The 23,186-nt window shown below is 43.6% G+C and overlaps 1 protein-coding gene across 4 annotated transcripts in view; it reads right to left on the bottom strand.

The window, feature by feature from the left end:
• Nucleotides 1-23,186, bottom strand: part of ESYT2 (extended synaptotagmin 2) — a 106,093-nt gene that overhangs the window by 53,664 nt on the left and 29,243 nt on the right. For all 4 annotated transcript variants that reach the window (XM_039472752.2, XM_039472753.2, XM_074378837.1 and 1 more), the window contains exons 2-6: nucleotides 16,831-16,872; nucleotides 15,560-15,694; nucleotides 11,103-11,179; nucleotides 6,218-6,290; nucleotides 5,896-5,985 (exon numbers count right to left, since the gene is read on the bottom strand). In XM_039472752.2, coding sequence (XP_039328686.2) covers nucleotides 5,896-5,985; nucleotides 6,218-6,290; nucleotides 11,103-11,179; nucleotides 15,560-15,694; nucleotides 16,831-16,872 — 417 coding nt within the window. The remainder of the gene's footprint in view (nucleotides 1-5,895; nucleotides 5,986-6,217; nucleotides 6,291-11,102; nucleotides 11,180-15,559; nucleotides 15,695-16,830; nucleotides 16,873-23,186) is intronic.

Raw genomic sequence — 23,186 nt, 5'->3', positions numbered from 1 at the left:
AAAGAACAAGTATGTATGACAAGGAATGAGAACACGAAGTGAGAACAAAGAAAACACAAGTATGAAAGAACAAGTGTGAGAACAAGTGGAATGAAGGGGAAGAGCACAAAAGCACAAGTATGAGAATGGGTGTGAACTAGTGCATGAGAACAAGTGTGTGAGAACGAGTATGGAAGAGCAAGCATGTGAGCACAAGTGTAAAAATGTGTTTGCATGAGGTGAGAATGAAAACGTGAGGCCAAGTGTGAAACACGAGAATGAGAACAAGTGTGAAAGAACTGAGAGAACAAGTGTGGACAAGTGTGAGAACAAGCATGTGTGTGAGAACAAGTATGTGAGAACAAGTGAGAGAATGTGTGAAGTGTGAGAATGTGGACAAGTGAGAAGACAAGTGTGAGAACAAATGTGTGTGAATGAGCATGTGAGAACAAGCATGTGAGGATGAGCATGTGAGAACAAGTGTGAATGAGTGTGCAGGCAAGTGTGAGGACGTGAGAACAAGCGTGTGTGAACAAGTGTGAATGTGGACAAGCATGAGAGAATGTGTGCAAATGTGGAAGCATGTGAACAAGTGTGAAAGAATATGCGTGAGAACAAGTGTGAGTGTGCAGACAAGTGTGAAAACATGTGAGAACAAGTATGCAGACAAGTGTGAAAGAACAAGCATGTGTCAGAACAAGTGTGATGAGTGTGCAGACAAGTGTGAAAGCATGTGAGAACAAGTGTGCAGACAAGTGTGAAAGAACACGCATGTGTCAGAACAAGTGTGAATGAGTGTGCAGACGTGTGAAAGCATGAGAACAAGTGAGTGTGCAGACAAGTGTGAAAGAACAAGCATGTGTCAGAACAAGTGTGATGAGTGTGCAAAGAGTGGAAACAAGTGTGTGAGAACAAGCATGTGTGAAGTGTGAGAATGTGTGCAGACAAGTGTGTGAACAAGCGTGTGCGAGAACGAGTGCGTGGGAAGGACAAGATGGCTGTGAGAGACAGGGAGGCTCCACAGCGCTCTACACGAGGGCATCACGCAGAAGCCACCAGCAGGGCCTGATCAAGGCTGGGCTTTAGAAGGCGCCTTTGGAAACGCAACTAAAATTAGCGTGCCCCTCCCTCCCCGCAACACACGCCTCAGGATGCTGGGAGCTTTTGCCTCTGGATGATGAAGCTATTTCAGGAAGCTGAAAAGCCAGTGGAACACGCCATTTCCAAAGGACAAGAAGTCACCTCTGAGCTGCTGTGGCTCTTCTTTGAGAAGCAGAACGTGTACCAGGGTCAACAAACATCAAACAATGTCAGGTTTCAACTGGAAGGACACAAACGTATCCATGCATTTCAGGAAGACCACAGAGGTGCCCCTCTTCTCCATGTTCCGTTGTGACGGATGAGATAACGTTAACAGTTCCGGGACTGCAGCCCAGCACCTGAGCACGTGCTGAGCACATGCCTGGCATCCTGGGTGCATGAAGCTCCACGGTCAGAACAAGAATCACCTGAAGTCCGTTGGAAATACAAACTCAGGGTTCCCACCTTTCTCCAGTTTTTTATTTCGCAGATTTGGGTTGTCAACTTCAAGAATGTTTTTCTTATGTTTTTAAGTCCCAGGACTTCTGAGAGCTTCATTCTTGACCACAAGGGAGAGCTGACGTCCTGAGCCACCGGCCAGCCTGAAATCCCTCCTCCTGCCTCACCTGCAAAGCTGTAAGGAATGGGCTTCTGGGAGCCCTGTTCAAACGCTGCCACCTTCCTACCCCCAGCTGGTCCAGGGGTCAGTATCTGACCCAGCTGGAATGGGGAGGGGAGAGGCTGAGGATGCAGGAAGACTCAATGCTTTCTCTGGAATGCTGGCAGGCATGCTATTCCACACGTGGACTGCAGAACCAGATGGCATGAGTCTCAGAGGGAGAGGGGAACGCAGAGGTGGAGACAGTCTCAAAGGCTTTCAAATTCCTGGTTCCATTCTGTTCCTGAGACTCAACTGCAGTCCCCTGTATATGTTTCATGAGACATCAATATACGCTATTTATTTTTTAAATAAATTCCTCTCCTTTTTACCCCATTTGCTTAAGCCACATCAATTTCTGGAGTCCTTGGCTAATAGGATTCAATTTCTTCCCGTAACAGAAGACACTGTTTCCATTTTTACAGAGGAAGAAATGGCATCTGTGGTTCAAAAGATGCCAGTACCTCCACATTCAACTGGAAGACCCTGATTGTGGCTGGATGAACATGCTTGCAGTAAGCCTAGAACCATTTTTTTATTTTTAGAGACGGAGTCCTGCGCTGTTGCCCGGGCTAGAGTGCAATGGATCTTGGCTCACTGCAACCTCTACCTCCTGGGTTCAAGTGATTCTCCTGCCTCAGCCTCCTGAGTAGCTGGGATTGCAGGCACCCACCACCACACCTGGCTAATTTTTTGTATTTTTAGTAGAAATGGGGGTTTCACTATGTTGGCCTGGCTGGTCTGGAACTCCCAAGCTCATGATCTGCTCACCTTGGCCTACCAAAGTGCTAAGATTACAGGTGTGAGCCATCATGCCGAGCTGCTTAGGACCATTTCTAAGGGATGTTTTGGGAAAGACCCCCTGGATCCCCTCTAGTCAAGGGATAATCTAAACAAGACTAAGGTCTTTGAAACAACCTTAAAACTGTATACTGCCCAACAACTACCAAGTGAGAGTGATTCCCTATGCACAGCCAATGGCAAATGCCAGTTGCTCCAGTTCTTATCAGAACATTTATCCAAGCTCTTCTCCTTACCTATAATTCACCTCTAGTGGCCAGGTGTGGTGGCTTACGCCTGTAATTCCAGCACTTTGGGAGCCTGAGGTGGGTAGATTACCTGAGGTCATGAGTTCGAGACCAACCTGGCCAACATGGAAAAACCCCATCTCTACTAAAAATAGAAAAAAGTAGCCTAGCATGGTGGTGGGTCCCTGTAATCTCAGCTACTTGGGAGGCTGAGGCTGAGGCAGGAGAACTGCTCGAACCTGGGAGGCAGAGGTTGCAGTGAGCCGAGATCATGTCATTGCACCCCACCCTGGAAGACAAGAGTAAAACTCTGTCTCAAAAAAAACAAAAACAAAAACAAAAACAAAAAAACGCCAAACACCTCTAGTGTCATGACTTTACTAAAATGCTTAATCTGAAGACTTACTAGGTGTTAGGTATTGTACTAAGTAGTTTACGTTCATTGACATTTAATTTTCAGATTTAATTGTGTGATACTGTCATGCCCATTTTACAGATGGGAAAACTGAGGCTTGGAGAAATAAGTTGTTCAAACGATACAGTAAGAGAAAGAACTGGGAGTGGAAAGCCAGGCTGTCCAACACACACTCCTGTCACCTAACCAAGGCACTGTGCTCCCTTCTTCACCTCTGCTCCAAGTTCATCACTTCAGCAATGTTGATGGTTTTTTTTCCTCTTTGACAAGTTCTACATTGCAAGAGTTAAACAAACCAACAAGTAGAAAAATGTGTAAAGGTTTCATAACGGTTTCTAAATCATCCAGATAGTAAAAAGAAGCACACAAAATAAAAAAACCCTTCTAGAAATATCTTTCTAGAAGGAATTACTTGGCATGAGGAGGAATTACTTGGCAGCCAACAGTGAACTCTGTTCTCATATTTTCCAGTAAAAGAAACTGAAAAATTTCCTTTTCACTGAAGCACATGTTTGATTACTTTACTCACCATATAAGGAAATGAGTGATTCTGAACTTTGCAGCCCCATCCTTCTTTTCTGAGCACAAAATTTCATTTGGAAGTTAATAGGTTATTTTAAAAGTAAAGTCATCTATAGAAGTTCCAAACTAAGTAAGAGTACTATTAAATGCTAAGGAAGATTTAAAGATTTGGATTTTGTTACATTCTGAAATGAATGTTTTCCCTAATTGGTTAAAAATGTCCCTGGCTAAAAATGAGTAAGTTAAAAATACTTAGCAATTTGTTAAGATTAGTGGGGATCTTTTGGTCAATAATGAAGGTGGTTTCTTAAACATACTGGACTTTTAACAACTGACATGTAAAAAAAAAAAAAATACCATGAATTTTAAATCTTATCTCTTAACTTCCTGAAATTTTAACAGTAAAATTTGACAGAGATGACCTAGAAGTTTTTGGATGGTCTCATGTTTTGTGTACTTAAATTCGATTCAAAATAAGCTCATTATTTTAGTGATAAGAAAATCAGAACAGTGATTTTATTCGTAACAGAAAGTGATGGCACTTATTTTGTTTTCATACAGAAAAAGTTCAACCTGTCGTAAACTTAAGTTTATGACAGGTGTAGATAAACCCGTATTTTAAAAGCCAAATAACATTTTAAAATAAGTTACTTGAATCAAATTACATGACTTAATATTCCTCCTTTAAATTATATGATGTTGAAGGTATCTCCACAAAGGACTCATCAACGGCACATCTTGAAGAGATATTTCAGAAACAGATCAATTCATCGTTTACCAAACTCCAAGGCAGGCATCCCCAAACTTTTTACACAGGGCGCCAGTTCACTGTCCCTCAGACTGTTGGAGGGCCGCCACATACTGTGCTCCTCTCACTGACCACCAATGAAAGAAGTGCCCCTTCCTGAAATGCGGCGGGGGGGTCCGGATAAATGGACTCAGGGGGCTGCATGCGGCCTGCGGGCTGCAGTTTGAGGATACCTGCTCTAAGGAGAGTTATGGTCCTTGCTTTCAAAGAGCTAACAATACCTGTGCAGAAACTGCTGAAAGTAAGTGAAACAAAAGGGGCAAAGAAAGCCTTCTGCAGCAAAGGAAAAGATATGAGAAGGCAGGAGTGAGGTGCAGGCGGCTACTTTTCCTAGGGTATGATTTGTGAAGACTGGGATGCTCACTGGGACAGCAGGGGGAAATCAGGCTGGAAAGGGAGAGCCCGTCTAAATCACCACAATCTCATCTGCCCGGGAGAGACAACCAACCATATGGGCAGTGCGCACCTGGAGAAGATTACCCAGACAACAATGAACACGGAAGGTGGCAAAGGGAGGCACCAGACAGAGGCTGCAGGAGCCCAGGTAAGGAGGGAGGAGTCTAGTAGGAGTGACAGTTCTGTTGTCTTGGTTTTTTGGGAAATAGGAAACAGCAAGTATTAACTACTTAAAACACACACACACACAACACACACACACACACACACACACAGAGTACAGGTTCAGTATCCCTAATCTAAAAATCCAAAATGCTTCAGTGTCAGAAACTTTTTGAGTACTAGCATCATGCTCAAAGGAAATACTCACTGGAGTCTAATGCAAATAGCATAAAAACTGACACACATATGGTCCCAAGCATCTCTGATAAGAAATATTCAACCTGTATATAAAACTGTGTGTACAGTTCATTAAACACACCCCAAATGAGGAAGGAGGTGCAGCCAAATGATGGCAGCACTCATCTCTGGAAGGGAAAGAGGTAGGTTTACAGGTGAGTCTTCTCAACAGTGTCCATGAGCTCTGTGACAGACTAAACTGGATCTGTACACGGGCTCTTACTAGTTGTATGATTTGGAAAAATAAGGGAAAAAAATCTCAGTTTCTGAACAGTAAAAGGAAATATTAATATTTAATAGTTAGGATTAAATGAGAAAATATCTATAAATCACATTAAGTGAGGTGCTAAATAAAATGTGAGCTAAGACCTACACTTCTGAAGAAGTCTGTTTTCAAATTTTTGTAACATTTTTATAATCAGGAAAGAGAGCTGCTTATCAAGAGGTAAACTCTCAGTTAAGGCACAAAGAGATACCAAAACCCCACAAGATTCATGAAACAGAAATGGACAATGAGTTGATAAAATTTTGTTTCTCTGCTTATATATTCTTCCATGGATATGTATTTCTGTCTCGAATGGGGAACAAAATGAAATAAATATGGACTTACTGGTTTCCTAAGGAAGAAGACAGACAAAGCTCCAACTAAAGGCATATCTCCAATCAACGGTTCCAGAATCACCCGCATGGTACCATGAATCTAAACTCAAACAGGAAACAAAAACAGGTAACAGAAAACAATTCTGCAGGGCCACTTAACTCAAGGAGTTTGCATGTACATCTTAGTAACTTCTGAGCATGTGGCTTAGTTGATATGACCTACAGTTAAAAACTGAACTTCAGAAAAATTCCAAGCTAAAAAACTTCTTGATTTTCTTTTTGAATATAGCTTAAAGAACTTTAGAAAACTACCAACTTTTTTTTAAACTTACCTGAATACTTTTCACACCAGCTCTACAAAAATAGCGTTTGATCTCCAAATCAATCTCACAATTTCCTACAAAACTAACAAAGAAAAAATTCTGCATTACATAATGTGAGTGAAATGAACTATTTTCTTAATCAATATAGACCTGCAAGATATATACTCTGAATACAATGACAGTAAAGCAACCAAAATCAGATCATAGGTAAAAACCATAAAATGTGGCCTATCACATCATGGAATTTTACTGGTCCAGGTCTGCAGGCTGTCATCAGATACAACACTGCTATGACACTGGGAGGAATACTCTTTATCAATTAATAAATAAATGTTGTTGGTGGTGGTCTTATGTATAAAAATCTTAACTAAATATAAATATCCATGTTCAAAAGAAACTGTAAATAACAAAGTGCAACTTCTGAAGCAGTCTTTTGGTGCAATGTAGTTTTCCTCACCTTACAACATTAAAAAGTTTAATTTTATTTCACACAAGTAACTTTCACACTTTGCTTCCCAAACATGAAATATCTCACAGTGCCCCAGGCCTCTGTAACATCAAAGACTAGAAACAGTGCATCTGTTTGGGGCCTTAATTTTATTCAATGATTAAGTCATTTCAAATATTAATATGAAACAAACATAATGCTAAAGGAAAGATTTGCATCCATTTTTAATATCAACGTGAAATGTCAAATACTTTTTGCATGGGTTAGTGTATGCGCTGATCCCCACCCTTGGCTCATAGAGGTAGGACGTCACACTCCTCCCTGACAACGTTTGTGGGGAAGTTTGATAAATCCTAGAAAGGGAAGGTCTACGCAGATAAGCAAAATTGTTACAAGAGGAATCTGGGATAAGTTTCTTCCAATATTTATTGTCCTGGTGTTAAAGCCAATGCCTACAGATTCTTCTCACTGAGAATTGCTCTCTACTAGTTGGTAAAATCACCAATAACCTGTTACAAAAGTATTTTAAAAACTTTCCTTTTCTTCATCCTATGACTTGATCATTTTCTTTTCTTTGAGACGAAGTCTCGCTCTGTCGCCCAGGCTGGAGTGCAGTGGTGCGATGATTCACTGCAACGGTCGCCATCAAGGTTCAAGCAATTCTCCCACGTCAGCCTCCCGAGTAGTGGGGATTACAGGTGTGCGCCACCATGCCCAGCTACTTTTTGTATTTTTAGTAGATGTTGGAAAGGCTGGTCTCGAACTCCTGACCTCAAGGGGTCCACTCACCTTGGCTTCCCAAACTGCTAGGATTAACAGACATGGGCCACCGCAGCCGGCCTTGATCATTTTATTTTCTAATGCTTTTCAGTTACTCCCTCCAATTAAAGTGCCAATTTAGTTAAAGTGTTCGTCTAGAACTCAGAGCAAAGTAGAATGCCTATTTGTTCAGACACACAAATCTGAGCAGGACACTTTGCATAAGTTATGGCAGCTAACCATGAAACCAGACTTCAACTTCAGAATGGTGTCCACTGACTGATGAACTTGCTTGGCGCTGAGGACACTAGACAGCTTCCACCCTCCTGAAGCCCAGTATCAGCCCAGTGGACAGTCCCTCCTGGATCATAACCTGACCTGAGACATACATGGGACACTTCTTTTATTCCACTGATGACAATGATGTTTGCCCTAGCAACAACTATTTTAAAGATGCAGATTTTCTTCATATTAGATTGAAGCAAGGCTATGCTTCTTTCTGAAATAAAGGCAACCTGGTACCAACTCTGTACATTCACTATATTTACACACTTCGGAAACGCAAAGATGATCATTTTAATAAAATGATCCTTAGTCAAGGATCTAAAAAAGCATACAACACTGAGCTGCTAGATACCACATGGTTGTTCGGAGTGCACAGCACTCACTGCGCACCACACGGTGTGTTGTGAGGCCCCACACAGGGCGGGAAGCCCTGAGCAAGCTCATGGAAGGATGGGGACAAAAGAGAAGGAAAGCCCACTTTTGAGCACAGTTGCACCCCTGCCCTCCAGCCTGGGCAACAGTGAGACCCTATTGGGGTTAGTTGGGGGCGGGGGAGCAAAGGAAGCCTATTTTTATTATGCTAGGCATGGTGGTTGGCAGATCTTCAATTTTTTTTTCGGATGCAAAATACTGTATTAAAATACACCAAAAATTGGCTGGGCACGGTGGCTAAGGCCTGTAATCTTGGCAATTTGGGAGGCGGAGGCAGGCAAATCACTTTAGGTCAGGAGTTCAACACCAACCTGGCCAAAAAGGGGGAAACCTTGTCTCTACTAAAAATATAAAAATTAGCCTGGTGTGGTGGCATGTGCCTGTAATCCCAGCTACTCGGGAGGCAGAATAATTGCTTGAATCCAAGAGGTGGGGGTTGCGGTGAGCCAAGATTGCACCACTGCACTCCAGCCTGGGTGATAGAACAAGACTCAGTTTCAAATAAATAACATAAATAAATTTAATTAAACACACAGAAAATCTACCCTCATTAACATTTTTAAGTGTACAACTCAGTGGTAATAAATACATCCATAATATGCAACCATCACTACCATCCATCTCCAGAACATTCTTCATCTTGCAAAATGAAGACTCTTCCCCCATTAAACACTAACTGCCCATTCCTTCTGCTCCCAGGCCTTGGCAACCAGCATTCTCCTTCTGTGTCTATGAGTCTGACTCCTCCCGGAACCTCACTCAAGTGGAATTACGCAGATGCTGCCCCTTTGTGTCTGGCTTGCGTCCTCCAGCATGAGGTCCTCGCAGTCCAGCATGTGGCAGCCTGGAGCAGGAGGCCCTTGTTTTTAAGGCCACGTCATACAGGCCACATTTTGCTTACCCACTCATCAGCCCACGGACACTTGAGCTGCTTCCGCCTTTTAGCTACTGTAAATAATGCTGCTAAGAATGTGGGTGTGCAAATATCTGCTCGAGTCCTGCTCTCGATTCTTTCAGGTATGTACAACAGAAGACGAGTTTCTGGACCACACGGTAATTTTGTTTAAGGCGTTGAGGAACTGCCAAACTGTTTCCACAGCAGCAGTACCAATTCACATGTCCACCAACAGTGCACAAGGACTCCCATTTCTCCACCTCACCAACACCTGTTGTTTTCTGGGTTTCCTTCGGCAGTAGCCATTCTAATAGGTGTTAGATGGTATTTCATTATGGTCTAGATTTGCATTAGCCTAATGGTTAGCGGTCAGTGTCTCTTCATGTACTTACTAGCCATTTGTATATCTTCCCTGGAGAAGTGTCTATTCAAGTTCTTTCTACATTTTTGAATAGGGCTGTTTGGTTGTTCTGTTGTTGAATTTCAGGAGTGCTCTATCTATTCTGGATGATGACTGCTTATTCATGATTACAGGGAATGCATTAAATCCCGGATTGCTTTAGGTGGTATTAATATCTAAACAATATTAAGTTTTCCAATCCATTAATTAAAAAAGAATGTTTTGTTAATTATTTGTATCTTCTTTGATTTCTTTCGGCAATATTTTAGTTTTCAGTCTATAAGTCTTTCTCCTCCTTAGTTAAGTTTATTCCTAAGTATTTTATTCTTTTTGATTCTATTATAAATGAAACTGTTTCATTTTCTTTTTAGATTGTTCATTGTCAGTGTATAAAAATGCAACCGATTTTAGTGGGTTCACTTAATATCCTGCTACTTTGCTGAATTCATTTTTTAGTTCCAAGAGTTTTTTTTTTTGTTTTTTTGTTTTTTTTGCTGTAATCTTTAGGGTTTTCTACATATGAGATCATCTCATCTGTAACCAGAAAGATTAAGTCCTCCCACTGGGTGCAGTTGCTCATGGCTGTGATCCCAGAACTTTGGAAGGCCAAGGTGGGTGGATCGCTTGAGCCCAGGAGTTTGGACCAGCCTGGTAAAAATAGCGAAACCCATCTCCACACAAAATACAAAAATTAGCCACACATGATGGCATGCACCTGTAGTCCCAGTTACTCAGGAGGCTGAGGTGGGAAGATCGCTTGATCCCAGGAGGTCGAAGCTGCAGTGAGCCAAGACTGCACCACTCTACTCCAGCCTGAATGATAAGCCAAGACCCTGTCTCAAAAAAAACAAACCAAAAACCAAAAACAAAGGTGCACGCATGCACACACTCACAAACATGTCTTTCTTCCTTTCCAACCTGGATGAGCTTTGCTTCTTGCCTAACTGTTCCAACTAGAACTCCCAATATTGTGTTGAAGAGAAGCAGTGAAAGAGGGCGTCCTTGCAGTGTTCCTGATTTTAAAGAAAAAGCTTTCGGTTTTTGACCACTGAGTATAATGTTAACTGTGGGTTTTTCTTATATGGTTTTTATTATGTTGAGATAAGTTTCCTTCTATTCCTAGTTCATTGAGTGTTTTCATCATGAAAGAGTGCTGAATTTTGTTAAATGCCTTTTCTGCATCCACTGAGGTAATCACGTGATTCGGTTTTTCCCTTCCTGTTAATGTGGTGTACTACATCAACTGATTTTTGTGTGCTGAATCATCTTTACATTCCGGGAATAAATCCCATTTGGTCATGGTGTAAAATCCTTTTTTAAAAAAATTATTTTTTGGCATGGTGAGCTGAGAAAATACTTTTAATATGCTGCTAAATTTAGTTTGTTAGTATTTTGTTAAGGATTTTTGAATCAATGTTCATAAAAACTGGTCCACAGTTTTCTTGTGGTGTCTTTAACTTCTTTTTATGTAACACATTTTATGAATGGCAATTATCCAGGCTACTAGAAACTGGACCCAGAAGGGAAATAATATTTGGATGTCTAACAAGAATTTAGTCGAATTCCAACCACAGCAGGTTTGACGTATGCTCACTGTATCCTCCACCTTACAGGTACAACTAAGTGATATTACACACCATTAACCATGACACAAATACAACAAATAAAAACTTACCTAATCTGAAGGTCCAAAATAATTTGTCTCTTGTCTACATTTTCAGTATATACCTTAACACCATTGATCCTGAGGGGCTGAAATAAGAATTAGCTTATTTTAAAATACAGAGGTTAAAAAAAAAAAAAAATCAAACCTTGTAACACAGTATAAAGAGAACAAGCTTTAAGTTTCAGACTACAACAGGAATTAAAATTCTGCCTTCAAAACAGAGTGCAGCTTGATTTTCAACTATTTAACCCGTTCCTCAGCTTCTTCTCATGAGCTGCAGACAATAACGGCCTCTTTTTCATAAGATTACTGTGAAATTTGGTGACAAAATAAACGTCAAGAGTGTAGTGCCTGCCTTGCTCACAGTAATCAGCGAGCACTAGGTCTGACTGTCGCCAGCACAGGTAGCATTACACACTTGCTCTTTTCAAGCTTCTTACTCTTGTCTCTTACCATTTAACTTGACCCTCTCCCTCAACTCCATCCTTACTACTGTGTTTGAAACATAACCTCCTTTCATTTATTCTTTACGTCTCATGATTTTTTATTTCTTAAGAGTTTCACATCCAGGCATAGAGGCTCAGGTCTGTAATTCCAACACTTTGGGATACGAAGGCAAAGAATTCCTTGAAGCCAGGTGACTGAAATCAGCCTAGGCAACATGGGGAAACCCCACCTCTACAAAAAATAAAAAAATTAGTTAAGATGGTAGTGCAGGCTTGTAGTTCTAGCTCCTTAGGAGGCTGAGGTGGGGCAACTGCTTGAACACAGGAGTTTGAGGCTGCAGTGAACTATTATTGTGCCACTGTACTCTAGACGAGGCAACAGTGTGAAACCCCACCTCTTAAAACAAACAAAAAACCAGGCACAATGATTCAAAGCTGTAATCTCAGCACTTTGGCAGACTGAGGCAGAAGAACCACTTGAGCCTAGGAGTTTGAGACCAGCCTTAGTGAAGACCCCATCTCTACAAAAAATACAAAAATTACCCAGGCATGATGGCATGCACCTGTAGTCCCAGTTACTTGGGAGGTGGAAGTAGGGGGAATCCCTTGAGCCTGGGAGGTTGAGGTTGCAGTGAGCAGTGATCACACCACTGTACTCCAGCCTGGGTGACAGAGTGAGACCCTGTCTCAAAAAAGAAAGAAACACTTTACCTCTACAGTACACTGCTTACTTGGACAAGCTTGAGTGTATTAAAATCACACCTCTCAACTAGCTGTCAAATCAAACTCTAAGCCTTTACTTGAGAGTCTAGCCACCTCCTATGCTCCCAAGTTTCCAGGCTTCTTCTTTATACTAGCTAAGCCATGTACAGACTGCGCTGAGAAAAAACCAACAAGCTATGCTAACAAGTGAAAACGGCACATGCATCATGTGCATCAGATAACATACTTGCCGAATGACATAGAGATTCGGGACCAACCCACTGCAGATGACCGGGCATTACCTAATGAAGGACAAACACCTGGAGGCAACACCATCCCGCCGCCTGCGAGTCTCGGTCAGCACACAGGCTGGCCAAGGACCCTGCACAGGACTCTGAATGCCATTCTATCCATCCCTTCATCAGAAAGCCTGGTTTTGCCATTTTTAAGACATTGGTACAGTAGATGAAAATGCCAAAGCTATCTTTACTGAATCAGCATTCCTCTTAATACTCTTGCTATTCACCAAGGAGCTTCTTATTCAATTGGTATCAAGCTTAAAGTGTGTGTGAGGGAACTCGAACACATTTAAATTATTCCTAAAGTAAACCCGACTGAGGCTGGAATTTTTTTTTTTTTTTTTTAGGCGGAGTTTCGCTCATTACCCAGGCTGGAGTGCAATGGCGCGATCTCGGCTCACCACAACCTCCGCCTCCTGGGTTCAGGCATTCTCCTGCCTCAGCCTCCTGAGTAGATGGGATTACAGGCACGTGCCACCATGCCCAGTTAATTTTTTGTATTTTTAGTAGAGACGGGGTTTCACCATGTTGACCAGGATGGTCTCGATCTCTTGACCTCGTGATCCACCCTCCTCGGCCTCCCAAAGTGCTGGGATTACAAGGGTGAGCCACTGCACGAGGCCGAGGCTGGAATTTTAAATAACCACAAACATGAGCATGCTGTAACTTAGGGAATTAACAGACTATGGTCTGCAGTCTAAATGTAGCCTTTGACCTGACTCTACAGCCCTGGAGCTAAGATGGTTTTCACCTGGCTAAAGGGCTGTAAAAGGGAGGGACAGCAGGAAATTATGCCACAAAGACGTTAGGTGGATTAGAGCTAAAACATTATGACCTGGCCATGGACAGACACAGCACACAGCCCTTGCTTTACAGCATTTAACTTGTCACTGGGATTTTTACTTGCATTCACATGGCACTTTAACTTCTAATTGCGTTTTTTTTCCCCATCTGTGGTTACCATTTTAGGTGCTGAAAGGTAAAGTCAACACTAAAAGTGTCCCACAGGTGTCCTGTGCAGAGACATGGGCTCTCGCACAGGATGGCCACGTCTCAGGCTCATCACAGGAAGAGCAGCAGCACATATAGGCAGAGCCACACATGAGGCCGCACAGGAGGCGCTGGGTCTGGAGTAATTGCCTCTGAGATGGGGCAGTCTCTGCACACAGAAAGTCAGCTCTGATGGAGAAAGGTGGCCAGCAGCCTGTAGAGCATGGGGTGGACACTGGCGCCCACTGACAGGTGACAAACACACAGCAGCCATGCCAGACTCCTCCCGCAGCCACATCAATCATAATCCTGAGCACACCATGCGGTGACATCTGTGTGTGGACTCTGCTGTGTGCACCAGCGTGTGTGGATTGTGTGTGTGTTTACAAGAACTGTGACGTCTGGAGTCTGTAGGCATATAAAACAACGTTACCTCGGACTATTGCTATTTATATAATACCGATTTAAAAACATAAAATAAAAAAGGAAAACTTACCATGATCAACTAAATGTACCCTTGAGGCTTTTTCCAGAAGTGTTATTAGGAAGTAGCAGCTTTTCTTTTTATATAACGTGACTCCATTAACAAAATCTGTCTTTCCTTCCACCTGCGTAGTTAATGTTATGCCTACCATACCAGCATTAGAGTCATTAATTGTCTTTTCTTTTAACATCCCGAAAGGGATAAACACCGTAAGCTTGTCAATTACTGCACATTTAGCATGAATTCACAGATCAAACTCTCCCACAGGAAAGACTACGTAAAACTACTGCTTCCGAAAAGGGCATGCTGACAGAAGAAGGTGCAGCAGAAAGACACGTTATGCAAAGAAAGTTAGGGTTAAAGAGAAGCCATGTATGGAGGCTGACATGGCCAAGACAGCACCACAGGTGAGAGGGCAGCAGGACGGCCTCCCGACAGAGACGGGAGAAAGACACCATGGTGGGAGGCGGAGCCTGAGTGACAGAGACGGGAAGGACACTGTGGGCGAGAGGGCAGCAGGACAAGCAAGAAGACAGCAGGACGGCCTCCCGAGAGATGGGAAAGGGCACCGTGGCTGGAGGTGGAGCCTGAGTGACAGAGACGGGAAGGACACTGTGGGCGAGAGGGCAGCAGGACAAGCAAGAAGACAGCAGGACGGCCTCCCGAGAGACGGGAAAGGGCACCGTGGCTGGAGGTGGAGCCTGAGTGACAGAGACGGGAAGGACACTGTGGGCGAGAGGGCAGCAGGACAAGCAAGAAGACAGCAGGACGGCCTCCCGAGAGACGGGAAAGGGCACCGTGGCTGGAGGTGGAGCCTGAGTGACAGAGACGGGAAGGACACTGTGGGCGAGAGGGCAGCAGGACAGGCAAGAAGACAGCAGGACGGCCTCCCGAGAAATGGGAAAGGGCACCGTGGCTGGAGGTGGAGACTGAGTGACAGAGACAGGAAAGGCACCCTGGCTGGAGGCAGAGCCTGAGTGGGAACTGCAGGTGCACCCCGCAGACCTTTTCAGTGAACAGTTTTCTCCAGAACATAATTTGAAGCTGTCTGTTTTCTGAGATAGGGTCACCCTCTGTCACTCAGGCTGGAGTGCAGTGGTGTGATCATGGCTCACTGCAGGCTCAACCTCCTGGGGTTCAAGTGATCCTCCTGCCTCAGCCTCTCGTGCAGCTCAGACTGCACACATGTGCCACCACACCCAGCTAACTTTAAAAATTTTTTTTGTAGAGTTGGGGTCCCACTTTGTTGGCCAGGCTGGTCTCAAACTCTTAAGCTCAGGCCTCCCCAAGTGATGGGATCACAGGTGTGAACCACTGTGCCCAGATGAAGTTGTTTAAAAAAGATATACCCAGCTACTTGGGAGGCTGAGGTGGAAAGATCACTTGAGCCTAGGACTTTGAGGCCAGGCTGGGCGACACAGTGAGGCCTCCGTCTTAAAAAAAAAAAAAAAAAAAAAAAAAGAGGAATAGAAAAGAAAATATTTTTCATGTTTTCACCGTAGTCTGACTGTGTGCACACATTAAGGCACTTAAGAGGAAACTGACCTGCTGGCCCATGTCGATCCTCGTGAAACTGAAGGTGCTAAGGTGGGTGTTTGCTCCCCGCACGGCTGGTTCTATAGTTTCTCGAAACAACTTCTCTATAAATTGGCAAATGAAAGGCCACATGTGTTTTACGGTCTGGAGAGGAAAAAGAACTCAGGTTAAACAAAATGCTGTAATGCATGACACACACGAGTGCTCATGAGAAACGCTCGTAGCTGACCAAAACCTGGTTTTAAAAATAAAGGAGAGGAGGATCTTCTTGTTATACAAAATCAACATGATCTAAATTCTAAGAAGTTATTAGAAAAACCAACAACTGATTAACCAGTATGTTGCAGAAACTACTTATTCTGGTTAAATATTCTGTTTAAGTATGTCAGCACACTTAAAGATTGCTAAAAATCCTGTGGTTTAAATTTGTTGCTGAAAACTTTCTTAAACTGTATGAGTATTAATAAACACCTATTTTTTTTTTTTTCTACAGCAGAACTTCTAGCACTGTAAGTGATCATCAACATGAGTTCACTGTGTGGTCCTAAAGATGCATCAAATACAGAGATAAAAGAGACCTCATTCAAGGCATACTACTCTAAAACCACAACCTTCAAAAAAATGATTGTTGGCCAGGCACGGTGGTTCACGCCCATAATCCCAGCACTTTGGGAGGCCAAGGTGGGCAGATCACCTAAGGTGGGGTGTTGGAGACCAGCCTAACCAACATGGAAAAACCCCGTCTCTACTAAAAATACATAATTAGCCGGGCATGGTAGCACATGCCTGTAATCCCAGCTACTTGGGAGGGTGAGGCAGCTTGAACCTGGGAGGCGGAGGTTGTGGTGAGCCGAGATTGCTCCATTACTCTCCAGCCTCGGCAACAGAGCAAGATTCTATCTCAAAAAAAAAAAAAAAAAAAGAAATTGTTATTGATTACTCGGTTTCTTGAAAGTTATTTCTTTCTTTGTAATGCTTCTTAAAGCTTACAATTATTACAAAGCTGCTTTGAGTCCTGGCTGTTCAGAAAAGAAGACACATGGCCAGAGATACAAATATGAACATGCCTATACTTTTCTCAAGTCAAAGACACAGTTCTCACTCTCTGGAAAGGAAAAAAAATGTGTTAGTTATGATTGAGGTCTTTGGGAGCAGAAGCCAACCCACTAAAGTACAAACAAGCTTAAATGTTACCAACATGCAAATTCCCAAATATGGAAAGATGGTATCTCATCCTCCAATTCCACTGATAGATGGTATTTGGTATACTCTACTCTTACCTTATTTAGCCATTCTGCTCTTTCAGTGTCTGGAAAATGAACCTAGGAGAAAAAGACACATATGACTTATTAACTCCCAACAACTGTAAATAAAACATCAAGCAGGCAATTTCATATTCTCATCCTATGTCCCATGTTTACATGATGCTTCTTTAAAATACTCTGCTCTAAAGCTTTGGACACTGGTCTCCAAGGAGGGAAAGTGAAATGCATGGCACTCCAGCTCTTTCTATCCTGAGAACACCATGAGCAGAAAAGTCGAGTGTGGACAAATGCCACCTGCACCCCACTGTCCAGAGGAAAGTCACTGGAATCCGAAACATCATAAAAAATTGACCTCTTCCTTTTTAAAAAACCATGTTTCTAATCTTTCAGTAGTATTTTCATTGTGTTCTGGAAATCTAGGCTCAGAGTTCTGCCCTTTCCAGGCCAGTGTGGTGGCACACACCTGTAAGTCCCAGCTACTCGAGAGTATCACATGAGCCCAGGAGCTTGTCTGCAATCATGCTTGTGATTAGCACTGCACCCTAGTCTGGACAACATTAACGATATTCCGTAAAATAAAGTAAAAAATATAAAATAAAATTCACTCTTCCCTTTTGCTTTTCTCTTTTGACCGAAACTAGCCAAGACACATTTTTTCCTCAGTTGGCTTCTCTCCACACCATCTCCCACCTTCACCCAGATAGGCATCCCCATTACAGTTCTCCAGGGAGGGCCTGGATACTGGAAAATGGTTCATATAGGGAAATAAACCTATTTAGAGCCAGGCGATGGCTCACACCTGTAATCCCAACACTTTGCGAGGCTGAGGCAGATGGATTACTTAAAGCCAGGAGTTCAAGACCAGCCTGGCCAACATGGTGAAATCCTGCCTCTGCTAAAAATGCCAAACTTTGCCAGGTGTGGTAGTAGATACCTGTGATCCCAGTTACTCGGGAAGCTGAGGCAGGAGAGTTGCTTAAACCTGGGAGGCAGAGGTTGTAGTGAGTGGAGATCATGCCACTGCACTCCAGCCTGGGTGACAGAAGGAGAGTCTATTTCAAACAAACAAACAAAAAAAGATGCAAAGAGTAGCCAGGAGTGGTGGCTCACTCCTGGTCTCCCAAAGCCTGTAATTCCAGCACTTTGGGAGACCAAGGCAGGTGGGTCACAAGGTCAGGAGTTTGAGAGCAGCCTGGACAACATGGTGAAACTCCATCTCTACTAAAATATAAAAATTAGCTGGGTGTGGTGCCGTATGCCTGTAATCCCAGCTACTTGGGAGGCTGAGGCAGGAGAATTGCTTGAACTTGGGAAGTGGAGGTTGCAGTGAGCTGAGACTGTGCCATTGCACTCCAGCCTGGGCGACAGAACGAGACTCTGTCTCAAAGAAAGGAGAAAAGAAACCTATTTAGAAAAAATGTGGACCAGGCACACTGGCTCATGCTGGTAATCCCAACACACTGGAAGGCTGAGGCAGGAGGATCGCTTGAGACAAGATGTTCAAGACAAGCCTAGGCAACAAGATGTCCAAGATAAGATGGTCAAGACAAGCCTCGTGAGATTCTGTCTCTAAAAAAAATGTTTTAACTAGCCAGACATGGTGGTGCACACCTGCAGTCCCAGTCCCAGCTACTCAGGAGGCTGAGGCGGGAGGATCACTTCTGCCTGGCAGTTCCAGATGCCTGTGTGCCATGACTGAACCACTGCTCTCCAGCCTCAGTGACAAAGTGAGACCCCGTGTCCGGAAAAAAGGGAAAGAAAATATTTTCTCTGTCATTGGGGCAAAAATAAAACACCCTTGCAGAGGAGGGCCAAAGCCGTTGTGGTCACAAATGAGGAGCTTTCAAAGAAGGAAGAGCACATACTCCACATGAATGCTCCGGCAACCACGTTTTTGGTTTAGGCTTCAACGGTCACAGGCGACTGTGGACAGGTAACTGAGATGTGATCAGAGAAATGTTCTGAGGTGTGGAACTGCCATGAGTTACTTTCCTAAGCACAAAGTACTTGAGCCAATGACAGACAGCCCTGCAGAAGCCAGACCAGCCTCTGCAGGAGCTGGGCAGAGAATGTTCTCATGGGGGTGGGTGTTCTCTGCTAAGATGGTTTCTTTCCTATTCAGCCTCTCTCATGTTTGTATATGAGAAAATGGGGCCCAGCAGCTAATTCTGGGTCCCCCAGAGGCCATCATCAAGACACACATCCTGGCTACAGCCAGCCAGCACCCTGTGGCCACACTCACTGGCCTTGAGCGCTCTGCAGGGAGAGGCTGGAGCTTCTGCCTCCTCTGGACCAGAAACCTAGGCAGGCCTCACTCTGATGCTCCTTGACAGGAAGCATTTAATCTGCTTGAATCACGGCATGGTCTAGGGTGAATCTGTTCCTAAATTAAGTCAGCTTGACTCCATTCTGGAAAAAAACAAAGGAATAGCAACTTTCCAGAATTAAGAAAAAGGCTTAAAAGTTGGGAAAGACAATATTCAAGAAGCCGGAGATCGGGAAAAGTTGCTGCCAGAGGCATTTGCTCCAATCCAAGGGAGGTGCCTCTGCCACTGTCGAGGCCTATTCTGAGCAGGGGGGCCTGGGGTACAAGGAGGGGGCTGCCTTACCCAAAGAGCAGGAAGAAATGTGGGGATGGGGTGAAGACAACTGGAGGGCTTGTTAGACTAGCCAAACTGGGTCACAAAACCAAGCATGCAGTTGAATTCTGCCATTTCTTCACAGTGCAGTAAAGAAGTTCAATACTCTAAGTCGGATCTGGCTCCACCCAAGGGTCTGCTCAACACTAAGGCAGGTGTTGAACTGTGGTCCTGCCCAAGTAGCAAGTCACTGTGGGGTCACCTCCTTTGCTGCTCCTTTCCCTCTGAATCCAACCACCAGTGACGGAGACAGAAAGGACAGAAGGCAAACCTGGAGCACCTTCTATGTGGGGACAGCCAGGGCTGCGTCCTAGATGTGCTCCTTCCCTCTAACTTCCGAGTAAACCCAGAGCCCAGATGCACCTGCCCTTTCTTGGATGCTGTGACTGTCTACACCTGCTTCCTTTGCAGGCGTCTCCTTGCCCAGCTTCCCAACAATACTAAACTTAGCTACCAGAACAATTACTCTAGAACACAGAAATTTCATTTCCATTTACCTTAGTCAACGCCATGAACTTCTACTTGTTTAACAAACAGTTCAACTTCTCCAGCTTGATCTTCAAAGATCTACTACCTCAAGTCACATTTTCTCCAGTTTACAACATACAAATCTCACTTTTACTATGCTGCTGTTAAATTCTACCAAAACCATTATGGCTCCTTACACAGAACTGTATTCTTCTCTATTTACTTCTTTTTCCTCCCTCCTCCTCTGCCAGTTCTTCCTTGACAATCAGCTCTTCTCCGCTCCAGATAACCTCTTATCCAGGACACCACCCGAATCCAATCACTCCCTCCTCCAACCCGCAGCGCCTGGACTTTCAGTCGCCACAGACCAGCGTGGTTACACCACTCCGTAAACGCTCCTCAAGGGCATCAGGGCAGAGCCCTCACTTCCTGCCTCCAAGCCCATCTCTTACAAACACCAGGCCTTTTGAGAGGTCCTCCTCTCATCTTCTCAGCATCAGAGAATTCCTACTGATACAGGATCAGTCACTGAATTTGCCAACTAGGGCAATAAGTATTAGTCCTCATGTTTTCCAATAAATACACAGCAGCAAATCCATATTTGTAAATACCATCAGATGAACTTCTACTTTCTAGTAAGGTCTTCATAAATTATAAGAAATTACTACAAGCCAGGCGCAGGGACTCATGCCTATTATCTCAGCACTTTGGGAGGCTGCGATGGGCAGATTACTTGAGGCCAGAAGTTAGAGACCAGCCTGGCCAACACAGCAAAATCCTGTCTCTACTGAAAATAAGAAAAATTAGCTGGCACAGTTGCAGGTGCCTATAGTCCCAGCTACTCTGGAGGCTGAGGCAGGAGAATTGCTTGAACCTGGTAGGTGAGGTTGCAGTGAGCCAAGATTGCACCACTGCACACCAGCCTGGGGAACAGAGTGAGACTCTGTCTCAAAAACAAAACAACACCAAAAAACAAGATATAGTCAGATTTTCCAACCAATGAAAATTAAGAGGCCACATATTCTTGAAAACATCATATGCATATGCATGTGTATATAGAAACATGTTCTAATATAAGTTACACATGCTTATAAACACACAGAAAAGAAGTTTGCAAGAATATGTACAAAACTAGTAATGAGGAGACTTGGCCCTTATGTTTCCCTCTATGTATTTCTATACTTCTGAAATCCTTGTATGCATGAATTAATACTGTAATTTAGGATTAAAATTAATAAAATGTTTCTAGTACAGAAGTACTATTTTTATATAACAAATGACCAAAATTATGTGAAAGTGCAATTTTCATAAATTAAACCATATTTTAATTATATTAAATGAGAATGATACTTGGAAACAGGATTATCTTTCAACAAAAGTAATATACTCCAAATATGATTTGGAAAGAAAAATTTTTGAAACATCAACTTTTTAGTCGAGACGGAGTTTCTCCGGGTTGGTCAGGCTGGTCTTGAACTCCTGACCTCAGGTGATCCACCTGCCTGGGCCTCCCAAAGTGCTGGGATTACAGCTGTGAGTCACCACACCTGGCCCTCAGAACATCAAGTGATAAAATGACTCCTGTAAAAAATATTCCAAAATGAAAACATTCTTCCTTCTCTAACATTAGATTTCTCTAAGTTTACTGATATTTCTCAAATTTGGTCTGACAGTATGCTAGTAAAGTCCTCCTCATCCTGGCATCCTTAATGCCTGAGTGACACCATAGAGCTAAACATATACCAGTCCCAGAATCACCTATAGAATTATACTTATGTAATAATAATAAAGTTTCACTACTCAGTCATACACCAGTTATAAGTCCTGACAGTTGAGAGTTCTGAGTTTATTAGTTACTGGGCCATATTTAATCTCCTGCACGTGTTGACTGTTCTTTCTGAAGAACCTATTTATCAAGCACTTCCTCCAGGTCTAGCAGAAATGCTAGTCCTTGGGAGGCTCATGCTGCTGTCCTTGGGAGGGTCATGGCTGGAGGAGGGGTTGGTTTGGGGAGACCAGGAGAGAGAGAAGTGCCAGCAGAAGAGAGAGAGTCTGCTGCTACCTGGAAAGGTGCATGGAAGATTTAGGCCATAGGCCAGGCACGGTGGTTCATGCCTGTAATTCAAGCACTTTGGGAAGCTGAGGTGGGTGGATCATGAGGTCAGGAGTTCAAGACCAGCCTGACCTGCATAGTGAAACCCTGTCTCTACTAAAATTACAAAAAAAAAAAAAAAAAAAAAAAAAAAATAGCCAGGCTTGGTGGTGTGCGCCTGTAGTCCCAGCTACTCGGGAGGCTGAGGCAGAAGAATTGCTTGAACCCAGCAGGTGGTGGTTACAGTGGGCTGAGAGCTCACCACTGCACTCAAGCCTGGGCGACAGAGTGAGACTCCATCTCAAAAAAAAAAAAAAAAAAAAAAAAAATCAGAAACAGGGCATACGTGAGCTGGGCTTGGCCAGGTGTGAAATAATAAGGAATATATATTTCGTCTCTGTCCCTAGAACCTAATATAGAACTCCTAAAACCCCTTGTAGGTAGAAGTGCTAGGACAATCTCTTGTTCTAATATTTGGTCTCTCATCCCTGATTCCCCACAGAGCAGTACTAAATCCCTTGGAATTTCTTGGGTAATAGGAGCACCTTTGTTCTAATGAGGTGACCCTTGGTGGGCTTCTGGACAGCCTCAGGATGAGGGCTGGTTGCAGGGGAACCAACCATGTCATTAGACGGGTGGAACTTTCAGTCCCCCCCCACCGACACACACACCACCTCTGGGAAGTAAAGAGGTGCTGAAGGTTAACCTGATCCCCTATGACTAATAATTTAATCGATCATGGCTACTTAGCAGAGCCTCCATCAAAACCCAAAAGGACAGGGTTAAAAGAGCTTCCAGGAGGGCAACCTCTGGAGTGTGGCACATCTGGGAGGGGACACAAGAAGCCCACACCCCTTCCTCCCCCCTCTCCCATGCATCTCTTCATCTGTACCATTTGTAATAACCTCTATAATCATCCATTTAATGTGAGGAAAGTGTTTCCCTGAGTTCTGTGAGCCCTCTAGTAAATCAAACCCAAGATGGGGCTGTGGGAACCCCCTTTTAGAGCCGACTGGTCAGAAGTACAGGTGACAATCTACATTTGTGAATGGTACCTGAAGAGGGGGGGACAGTCTTGTGGGACTGAACCCTTACCCGTGGGATCTGATGCTATCTCCAGATAGAAAGTATAAGAAACCAGTTGAATTACAGGACACCCAGTTAGGGTCTGC

Source organism: Saimiri boliviensis, chromosome 10, assembly GCF_048565385.1.
Source record: "Saimiri boliviensis isolate mSaiBol1 chromosome 10, mSaiBol1.pri, whole genome shotgun sequence".
Classification (NCBI taxonomy): domain Eukaryota; kingdom Metazoa; phylum Chordata; class Mammalia; order Primates; family Cebidae; genus Saimiri; species Saimiri boliviensis.
This window is presented reverse-complemented; position numbering and strand designations above follow the sequence as displayed.